Source organism: Leptonotus elevatus, chromosome 1 (assembly GCF_054856555.1).
Source record: "Leptonotus elevatus isolate MCC_2025b chromosome 1, RoL_Lele_1.0, whole genome shotgun sequence".
In the NCBI taxonomy this organism is placed as follows: Eukaryota; Metazoa; Chordata; class Actinopteri; order Syngnathiformes; family Syngnathidae; genus Leptonotus; species Leptonotus elevatus.
The window spans coordinates 42,524,689-42,535,275 of record NC_141239.1 but is presented as its reverse complement, the minus strand read 5'-3'; the positions used below and the strand labels follow the sequence as shown (position 1 = coordinate 42,535,275).

Here is a 10,587-nt window from a genome sequence, read left to right as displayed (position 1 = left end):
ACGGGAAAATAACCAAAATGCACATACTGTAATGCGATTGTATTCACTTTTGAGTTAAATGTTCACTTTAACCGTATCGATAGTTGTTTGTTTTTTACAACAATTTTAGTGGCTATTACGGCAGCTGTGATTCAACAGTGGCAGTCCTAACTTGATTGGCACACAGTGGGCAAACCTCACCGCCTGAGTGCTTGTCATTGTCATAATATGAGCATACTTACATTTCAAGTCTTTATTTTCTAGTCTCGTTTGCAGAGGTACACAAATAAAACATTGTAAGATCTCGTAAGCTTGACCCGAGGAATTATAACAGCAGAGTGAGAACAAAAACAAGAGAGTATACATTTTGCTGTATTTTATTTAAATTGGAATCATATTTCTGAAAGCAAAATCAAAGTGCGGCCGCAACTCAAACCCCATTTAAGACTGACAAATGGATAGGATAGGAACAAAGGGGCTCTTCTGACGCAAAATGAATGACTGGCTTTATAAGACATCTGACAGGTAACTGAAATGCCTTGATTACATCTTTAAGGAATGTTACAATAAATACAGAGTACAATGCTGAGCAATAGTCTAAAGGTGGGGAATGGAACGATGTCTCGTTAGTGTGTCTGCTATAGTGGAGGCTGCACAGAAGCGGTTATGGCACTAGAAGTGTTGACACGCTTGCATGAGAGATTGTCACAGTGTTTACAAATGGAAATAAGCCTCCATCTGGGAACTAGCCACAGAGGAATGTCAAATATATATAAACAGCTTTGTTATTTATATACAGACAGATAAACATCATCTTGATATTATTTTGTTGTTGCCACTCTTATTAACATACATTCAGTGCATCCCTTCACACAGACACACGCACGCACACACACACACACATACGAATCATGGCTTTTGAAAAGTGGCCGACAACACAGCACAGCATGGCGTTCAGTTTGGTGAGAGCGAGGCGTGTTCCACTGCAGCATGTTACGAACAAATGAAATAATGAATGGCGCAGTTGTGGCTGGTGACACAAGGATAGGAATTCCTCCATGCGGATGAGCACACGAGACAACTTCAGAAGCAGTCTTTTGAAAGCCTCGTTTCCACTGAGCAGCACAATTCGGTCCAGTTTCAGTGTTTTTACACCGTCTTCTCAGTCTTACATATTGATAAAAACAAATCAATGGAATCCAACAACAGCCACTTAACTATTGAAACGCACGGCAGAAGAATTACCAATCCAAACTTCTCTTTTAACGGAATGCAAACCAACTGATAGAAACTGATCCGAACTGTACCGCTTGGTGGAAAAGTGGTTGGAACAAGTCCACAAAGCAAGTTGGCAGGCTGGCGAGGATTTAGCACTCGATCTGCGACTGCAGCTGCCGGCGCAGGGTGAGCGTGCGGCGGTGCAGCTGCTGCATCTGCTGCATGCGGTCCCGCTGGCGCGCCAGGTTCTGCGGCATGGGGTAGCGCTGGCAGCCGTACAGGAACCGGTAGGGCACGCGCACGTGGCAGGCGGTGGCGCGGCACCGCGGCTGCGGCATGGGCGGCAGCAGCATCCAGCGCCTGCGCTCGGCGCAGTAGCGGTACGCCTCCTTGCGGTACTGCTTGTCCACGTCGTCGCTGTTCTTCCAGCCGCCGATGATGAAGACGTCGTCGTCGAAGTGGCAGATGGCAGCGCCCTCGATGCTGGTCACTTCGGGCGGCAGGCTCTCCAGGATCTCGTCGGGGACGCGGGCGCTGATCTTCTGCCGGGCCACCTCGTCCCGCATGCTGTAGCTCTTGGGGCAGCAGGAAGCCGTGTGGTAGAAGTTGGTGGCGGCCACGGCCATCTGGAACACGCAGTAGTTGTCGACCAGCGGCAGCGAGTCCACGTCCTGCCACTGGTGGCTGTCGGTGTCGTAGCGGGTGGTCACCGTCTTCAGCCCGTCGTCTTTGTCCGTATCGACTGGCGTGCGCGCCGTCACGTACACGTAGCGGTCCTCTACGCTCACCGCCTTGACGTCGCGCAGGATCTTGGGCGCCGACTCCAGGTTGTGCCATTTGTCCTGCTCGGGCTCGTACACGCTGACGTCCTTGAAGCCCGGGCTGAAGTTGCCGTGGCCGCCGATGCTGTACAGAATGTCCTTGATGCAGGTGAGGCCGAAGGAGTGCTTGCGGGTGGTCAGGTTGCTCACCTGCTCCCAGGTGTTGTAGTTGGGGTTGTAGCGCTCCACCGTCTTGGCGAAGCCCGGCTCCATGGAGCCGGCCACGTAGACGTGCGAGTCGGTGGCGGCGATGGCGTGGCCGTCCAAATGGTTGTGGATGTGCGGAAGGTTGACCCAGCGGTCCTCGTAGATGAAGTAGCCCACGCACTCGCTTAAGTAGTCCCCTCCCTCCGACACGCCGCCCACCACCATGATGACGTCCATGTTCTGGCCAAAGCGCGGTTGGAAAGACACCACGAACGAGGACCACAGCTCCAGGTCGGCCAACTTAAAGTTCTCGAAGCGAATGGCGTAACCTTCCACCGCCTCCGACACCAGGCGCAGGCACGCCTCATTGGCCGCCACCATCCGCTCGTTCTTTACCACCCGCGTCAGGTAGGTGGGCTTGATCTGGGGCAGCCTGAGCAGGCGGAAGAGCTCCTCAAAGTAGCCGCTGCGCTCTTCCGGCATCTTCTGCACCCACTTGACCACTGCCTCGAAGAGCACTTCCTCAGAGTCCACCGTGATCTGGTCGTCCGACAGCCAGTTGCGCACTAGGTGGAACGGCAGGGTGTAGAATTCCTCGTCCTGGATCACCTTATGGAAGTTGCGGCGGATCATGTCGGCCGCGCGCAGTGCCAGCTGGTCCAGAGTGTACATGTGAGCCAGGCTGTGCACCGCCACGCAGTTGGTCAGGCTCAGCTTCTTCTTCAGGAACTCGCCGCAGAAGTCCTTCAGCTGCACCAGCAGGAACCTGAAAATGAAAGACAGGAGCTCATGGGCGAGATACTACAGAGCCTTTTTTTTTTTTTAATACATGTTGATATCGAGTGAACCCACTTAACATGGAGCTCCACAATATAGAGACTATATTAAAAAATTCTTATACCCCTCCCACACGCATTAAACACAATGTTATCAATGTCTCAAAATGTATGGACCTGCAGTTTATGGGGGGGGGGGGGTCATTAATAAGATAACTGGAAATTCCGAATAACTACTTTTATAAAAATACTGTTGCATCGCAGTTTCACTTAGTGTGTGTCAGGGCCTGACGAAAGGGGTTATAATAAAGTGTTTTTCATGCCTGGTCAACCAATCCTAGAAAGCAATATGTCATCTATTGCATTTAATTGGGCTAGCCCTACCTTCTCGTGATAATAAAACACTATAATAAAAAGGTTGTTGCTCTTCTTTATCTTGCTCAGAAGTAACTGTCAGGTAAATGGCTGCTGATAACAGCAGGGGTCCTAATAGAAAATTCTGAGGCACTTTTGATACAGAGCATGCAATACTAACATTTCCATGAGATAAATGATTAAACATGCATATGGCAAAGCCAAAATCAAAGGGCTATAAATGACATTAAAGAGTCCTTTTTTATTGCCTGAACAACAAATCTTAGAAAATACTCTGCCCTCCATTACAATTGATGGGACCAGCCCCGCTTTCTTACTATAACAAAATACAGTAGTGTAATAAAAGGTTGTTAACTTGTTGCCGTTCTATTCCTTTGCTCATGTTACTCTCATACACTGTAGATGTGTTCTGAGAACAGCAGGGGGCCTTTTGATACAAAGCATTAAAAGATAATATTTCCATGATGGAAATCAGTAAGCACCATTGAACTACTGAATTTTATTTTTAAGCTGTGCATAATGTTGAAATGTCTTAATCCAGTTAAGTATTTTTTCTCTTTTAAGTTTAATACAAATGCATGAATTTCACTACATTTTCAAATATTTGTGGACACTGTGTATTTCACTTACTCTATGAGAAATACAGTACATTTTAATGGAATCATTTAAGTTCAAGTAGAACTTTGGTTCCCATCCGTGAGTCATTACTAGGGGTGTTAGAAAAAATAAATTCAGCAAAATATCCAGATATTACAGCACGCAATTCTCGAATCGATTTGATATGAGGCCGAATCGATTTTTAAACAACCAATTTTTTATGGGAATATTCAACAAAACGTCTTACTTAGGGTTAGGATTTACACATTAAGCATGGAAGAATGTTATATTAATGGAACATTAAGCCTTAATATTTTATTTCAGTGCTGTTCAAACATGAAACAGACTGCAACCTGTTTGTTAAATGCAGTGGCTCAGCTATAAACCAGAATTTTCAGATTAAAAAAAATAAATTTTCATACAAATCTTACAGTGTACATGTACAAGTTTACTGATTAGTATTTTCTAAATTTTTGTAAAAAATAAAACAATTAAAAAAATCGCAATAATGAATTTTTAGATTAGTATCGGGATTAATCGGTATTGAATCGAATCGTGACCTATGTATCGTGATACGGATCGAATCGCCAGGTACTCAGCAATTCACACCCCTAGTCATTACCTTATGCTGCATTCACACCAAAACCGAAAAGGCGATCTGGAACGCTTCCTTCGCTTCGAGTTTTTTGGAACGATTGCCGCTCATTCATGCATTTGCGCACACCGGAGAGGAGGCGGCGTGTCCCTCGGCGAACACTTTAGCGATACAACAAAAAGAGAGCACCCCCGACCACTTCCACTTCACCAGCAGTGCCTTTTATGGGGTACGTGATAGCACTTCCGCTATTTTAGTGGCAATCCGGCGGTCGGCAGTTACGCTAAATAGCTTTGGCATCTCTTCCACTCTGGAGTTGCCCACGGTGAGAGGAGCAGAGCAGATGTGGGCATACTGATTGCCCCCGGGCTTGGTGCCTGTACGTTGGGGTTCACCCTCGGTAGACTCCCTCCGCCTTCGGGTGGGGGGACGGGTCCTGACTGTTGTTTGTGCATATGCACCAAACAGCAGTTCAGAGTACCCACCCTTTTTGGAGTCCTTGGAGGGTGTGCTGGAGAGTGCTCCCTCTGCGGACTCCCTCGTTCTGCTGGGGGACTTCAACGCTCACGTGGGCAATGACAGTGAGACATGAAGGGGCGTGATTGGGAGGAACAGCTCCCCCGATTAGAACCCGAGTGGTGTTTTGTTATTGGACTTCTGTGCATCTGTGATTATCCATAACAAACACCATGTTCAAACATAGGGGTGTCCATATGTGCATTTAGCACCAGGACACCCTAGGCCGCAGTTCGATGATTGACTTTGTAGTGGTGTCATCGGATTTGCGGCCGCATGTGTTGAACACTCGGGTGAAGAAAGGAGCGGAGCTGTCAACTGAACACCACCTGGTGGTGTGTTGGCTACGATGGTGGGGAAAGATGCCTGGCAGACCAAAAGGTATTGTGAGGGTTTGCTGGGAACGTCTGGCGAATCGAAAGAGTTTCAATGCCCACCTCCGGCAAAACTTCTCTCTTGTCCCGGGGGAGGCGGGCGACATTGAGCCCGAGTGGGCTATGTTACGCGCCTCCATTGTTGAGGCATCCAATCGGAGCTGTGGGTACGGGGTACCAAGCCCCTTGATACGGGCTGTTCGGTACCTGTACGACCAGTGTCAGAGTTTAGTCCGCATTGCCGGCAGTAAATCAGATTTGTTTCCAGTGAGGGTTGGACTCTGCCAGGGCTGCCCTTTATCACCGATAACTTTCATAACTTTTATGGAGAGAATTTCTAGGCGCAGCCAAAGCGTTGAGGGGGTTCAATTTGGTGGCCTCAGCATTGCATCTCTGCTTTTTGCAGATGATGTGATATGGTTGGCTTCATCAAACTGTGATCTCCAACTCTCACTGGAGCGGTTCGCAGCAAAGTGTGAAGCGGTTGGAATGAAGATCAGCACCTCCAAATCCGAGAACATGGTCTTCAGTCGGAAAAGGGTGGCAGGGATGAGATCCTGCCCCAAGTGGAAGAGTCCAAGTATCTTGGGGTCTTGTGGGGCAGGATGGAGCGGAAGATCGACAGGCGGATCGGTGCAGCGTCTGCAGTGACGCGGACTCTGTATTGGTCCGTTGTGGTGAAGAAGGAGCTGAGTCGAAAGACGAAACTCTCGATTTACCGGTCGATCTACGATGCTACACTCACGAGCTCTGGGTCCCGGATACAAGCGGCCGAAATGAGTTTCCTCCGCAGGGTGTCCGGGCTCTCCCTTAGAGATAGGGCGAGAAGCTCGGTCATCCAGGAGGGACTCTGAGTAGAGCTGCTGCCCCTCCGCGTTGAGAGGAGCCAGTTGAGGTGTCTCGCGCATCTGGTTTGGATGCCTCCTGGACGCCTCCCTGGAGAGGTGTTCAGGGCATGTCCCATCAGCGGGAGTCCCCGGGGACGACCCAGGACACGCTGGAGAGACTATGTCTCTCGGCTGGCCTGGGAACGCCTCAGGATTCCACTGGAGGAGCTGGGGCGAGGGAAGTCTGGGCTTCCCTGCTAAAGCTGCTGCCCCTGCGACCCGACCTCGGATAAGCGGCAGAAGATGGATGGATGGATGGATGGATAGAACGGTTTTATTAATCTATGCCCCTAGTTTTCATCTGTTTTTAATGGCTTGCATTTTGTCTTAATATTTTGTCCGAGTTGAGTACTTCCACTCATTTTTCATACAAAAACCCACCCCCACAGGACTTGCCCATTTATTGTCGTTTTCTTTCTATTATACAAAAAACAGCATGTTAGGTTAACTACATGCGGAAAGTCACATGAATCCAACCCGGAAAACAGGTTGGCGGACTTCCTGTGTATGCGGTGATTATCATTTTAACTACTTTTACTAACTAATTTTGTTTTCTTTATAGCTGATGTCTTTGGACAGAAAATACATACATGTATAGCATTCATTTATGCAAATATGATACATGTAAACACGAACAAAGCCTAAACATCAGATATTGTCATCTCTAGTACCACTTTAAGACATCTTGTGTAAAACAAAAGCCATTGTAGATGTTCAAAGTTTCTAATAAGTGCTTTGTCCAAGTCTCCAGCTATGGCTCGGTAAGGAAATGTTTCGCCCTGTTTTTCCGAATGTAGCTTCACATAGACTCTAAAATTGTCTGTAGGTATGAATTTGTGTGTGTGAATGGTTATTTGTCTATATGTGCTTTAAAATTGGCTGTCAACCAGTCAACGTTGTACCCCAGGGGTGGCCAAGTTCGGTCCTCGAGAGACACTATCTAGACTGTTTTCCATGTTTCCCTCTTTCAGCGCAGCTGAATCTAGTGATCAGCTCATCAGCAAGCTTTGCAGAAGCCTGAAAACGATCCTGATCATGAATCAGGTGTGTTAGTGGAGAGAAACTTGGAAAACAGGCTGGATAGGGGCTCTCGAGAACCGAACTTGGCCACCCCTGTTGTACCCTAAATAGTCTAATCCCAAATCATCTGTCATAGGCTCTAGTATACCCACCATGACCTAAATAAGTAGTGTAGAAAATGGATGGATGGATGTTTTCTGTATGTAAAACTGTAGGAACTCTTTGAAATATAGGTTTTATTCAATACTTTTTGGTGTCTGGAACATAGTCATTGGGTTTACATATTTCCAGTGGGTAATATTGCTTTGGTGTTCAAGCAATTCGGAAAACCGAGATTCCAATGTAATTTTAGTGTTCAAGTTCGAACTATACATAATGTCATAGTGGCTCGAAATAATAACACACATACTTTTTAGTATGAAAGGTTTTGCATTGTTTTTGATAAACACGTAGGCCTACTACACTAACTACCTTATTCCAATGTTGGTCACAATGGTGGTACTTGGAGAGCAAAGTGTTTTTGAGGCGATACTCGGTATAAAAAATTGGTGAGCCGCTGATGTAAATGATGAGACAAACACATGCACTGTACACTAAATGTTACCTGTCAGCTAGCTCCAGGACTTCATGCACGTTGCAAGTACTGACACGAATCTCCCCGGTGTACATGTACTGGATGACGCTCTCCACCGTCTCAGGGTCGGGCCCCATCTCCGAGCTCCACTCCTTCATGTCCACGCGGCCGGACAGCGACTCGGAGAACTGTCCGCCCAGCAGCGGCGTGAAGTAGTCGGTGGCGGCGGCCAGCACCGAGCGGTGGGCCGCGAACTCGCACGTCTGGATGCCGCCGGCCGCCGCGCCGCTACTGAAGGCGAGCGTGACGTCGCAGAACATGCCCTGCTTGCGTTGCTCGTTCTGCCGCCGCGACAACTCCGAGCAGTGAGAGGACGACGCAAAGTCTTCGGCCTCTTCCGCGTCGCCGTCCGCGGCCAGAGAACTCGGGGTACCGCAAACGACGCCGCCGCTACTACCGCCGCCGCCGCCACCACCACTAGTACTACTACTACTACTACTAGTACTCCGGGCCGGGTCCTCCGGGTTGGGGGCCGCCGCTGCCATTCTGTTCCCTGGCCAGAGAACGGGTGAAGGGAAAAAAAGTAGCCAACTCGTAGACTCAGGCGACTACAGGCACAAGATACGTCAAAACCGAGCGCCGCATTGAAACACTCGCTTCACTCCTCCATTTACGGAAGTCGGCCGCCGCGGGAATGCTACCAAACTAGCTAAACACAGCGCAGACTTGTTAGAATAGCCATTGAGACTTGCCATATAATTGGTCCACCCCGCAGTATGTTCGCGAACTATACATTGGCTGGGGGGGAATAGTTTCTTGTCAGCTTACGAATGTTCACGAGTATATAAATCGCCCACCATAACAAGACGGACTTTGCCTCAGTCTACGAGCCGCTGCCTGACAGAAAGCGACATGCGCAGTGGGAGAAAGTAAGGTATCAGCGGCGGAGTTCCGCTTCGGAAGTTGTATGTATTGTTTAGTTTTTTTCGTTAGTTTTTTTGTATTCTGCACATTAAATTTATATAATGCATATTTTACTAAATATATTAATATACACACACGCGCACACACACACACATATATATATAATATGAATTTGCGCATAGATATTACGTATATACTGCATATACATATTTACACATATACACACACGCACGCACACGCGGTTTCAAGTGTTTGTGACGTCAGAGTTCGCGAGCGTAAGATAAGATACACATTTATCCCACAGTGGAGACATTCACAGCGTTACCAGCAGCAATACACATCATATATAAATAATGTATCACAACAAATACTTATGTAGCCTATAGTTAAATAAAAACAGAGAACACAATAGTGCAAATAGATGGCATCATCATCATCCACTTTTATGACGTCATTGTAAAATGCAAAACACAATCAAGGAAACCACTTTACTGATATGCAGCACACACTTTTAATTACATAAATGTTGACAAACAGTACAGTCAGTATAGAGGCACGTTCAGTTACACACACACACATTGCAACAACACTAATGAGGTCATTATTATCAAATTATCCCAAATAGATATTCTTGTACCTTTACGACTTATTATATGAACGATAACCAGTAATTAGTATTGTACCATTGTAGTGCTCCACTCATATTATTGTAGTGCCTTTTTTTATTGTATATCGTACCTGAAAATGACATACGCCAATAAATGGTCCCTTTTGCAGCAAACAGACAATACATTATGGACAATTAAAAATAAACTTACAGTAAACATGAATAAAGCTATTATCTACAGTGTGTTGTCACATTATTGCACTACACGGTCAGTCGGTCACCCTAATCTAATAAGCTCAAGATGACAATAAAATGGCACACTGAATAGAGCTGCACAAAGATGCGAGAACATGATAGACGATTTAAACTTTTGTCATGTGTCAGGATGGCCATATCTGAGAGGATCTTCACAGTGTTGCATGTTTTCACGAGTGTCCAATACCGACACTTTAAATCTCAAAATATTTTCAAGCAATGTATGTGGTTTGAACAGTTAACATATTGATGAAATATGCTTAATCTTCAGCCTTCAGGGTGAAGCGAGACGATCGGGTCCTACATGGACATGTGTTCCGGGAGCACGTAGGAGATGTCGTCCCAAGGGTGACGATACAGACCCTGCTTTAGCCTTTTCTGATCCAGGTAGTGTCCTGAAAAGATGCTTTTGTTATTATTAATATTTGTTACAACTTTTATTTTCTATGTGACTTCACGCACCGATAAACCCCATGCTGCGTCCCAGGACGAAGATGCCATTCAGAGCGCCAATTTCCACAAACTCATCTGCTTCATCCCTGCAAAAAGAAACCATTTATTTGTGAGAATAATTACACTTTTATATTTGTTGTGTGGAGTATTCTTTTTAATCCATGTAAAAAAAAAAATCACAAACAATTGCTTAGTGCAGATTTATTTTTTCAATGTAAATTATTATTTTTTTAACTATCCATAAATTTGTTTTTTATGTCTTTATTTTTTATTGTTGACGTGTGTTTAGCTTAATGCTAACAATGCAAAAAAACAATATGTATTTATTTATTCATTTAATTGTTTATTTATTTTAATTGTTGTATTACTTAAATTAAATGTATTTAATGTATATGTTTATTTTATTTATAGACGGAACAACATTCAGGAATATATACATGAGGTGGGTGATATGAAAAGGTAACAATTT

General features: G+C 45.9%; 2 protein-coding genes and 1 long non-coding RNA gene across 10 annotated transcripts in view; 1 reads left to right on the top strand and 2 right to left on the bottom strand.

Moving 5' to 3' along the window:
• Window positions 1-340: 340 nt before the first annotated feature.
• klhl11 (kelch-like family member 11) lies at window positions 341-8,802 on the bottom strand. The gene is made up of 2 exons (XM_086059862.1): window positions 7,910-8,802; window positions 341-2,931 (listed from the first exon to the last, which is right to left on the bottom strand). Exons 1-2 carry the CDS (start codon window positions 8,422-8,424, stop codon window positions 1,347-1,349), a joined length of 2,100 nt encoding a protein of 699 aa, XP_085915988.1. The 5' UTR covers window positions 8,425-8,802; the 3' UTR covers window positions 341-1,346.
• The window catches only part of LOC147182282 (uncharacterized), a 5,411-nt gene continuing 2,804 nt past the window's right edge, over window positions 7,981-10,587 (top strand). For 4 of the 7 annotated variants that reach the window (XR_015090552.1, XR_015090553.1, XR_015090549.1 and 1 more), the window contains exons 1-4: window positions 7,981-8,813; window positions 9,937-10,052; window positions 10,153-10,227; window positions 10,530-10,560. This is a non-coding gene — a long non-coding RNA (uncharacterized LOC147182282). Of the gene's footprint in view, window positions 8,845-9,936; window positions 10,053-10,152; window positions 10,228-10,529; window positions 10,561-10,587 lie in introns of all 7 variants that reach the window. The other 3 variants (XR_015090547.1, XR_015090548.1, XR_015090550.1) reach the window with 3 other exon arrangements.
• Window positions 9,297-10,587, bottom strand: part of aclya (ATP citrate lyase a) — a 26,137-nt gene continuing 24,846 nt past the window's right edge. For both annotated transcript variants that reach the window (XM_086059843.1, XM_086059852.1), the window contains exons 27-28: window positions 10,128-10,204; window positions 9,297-10,060 (exon numbers count right to left, since the gene is read on the bottom strand). In XM_086059843.1, the coding sequence (XP_085915969.1) occupies window positions 9,966-10,060; window positions 10,128-10,204 (172 nt within the window). In that variant the 3' untranslated portion in view covers window positions 9,297-9,965. The remainder of the gene's footprint in view (window positions 10,061-10,127; window positions 10,205-10,587) is intronic.

Excerpts from the sequence above, each read along its gene's own strand:
- klhl11 (XM_086059862.1), bottom strand. The coding sequence starts at position 8,424 with ATGGCAGCGGCGGCCCCCAACCCGGAGGACCCGGCCCGGAGTACTAGT. Across the intron at positions 2,932-7,909 it reads GTCCTGGAGCTAGCTGACAG|GTTCCTGCTGGTGCAGCTGA; the intron begins GTAACATTTAGT and ends TTTCATTTTCAG.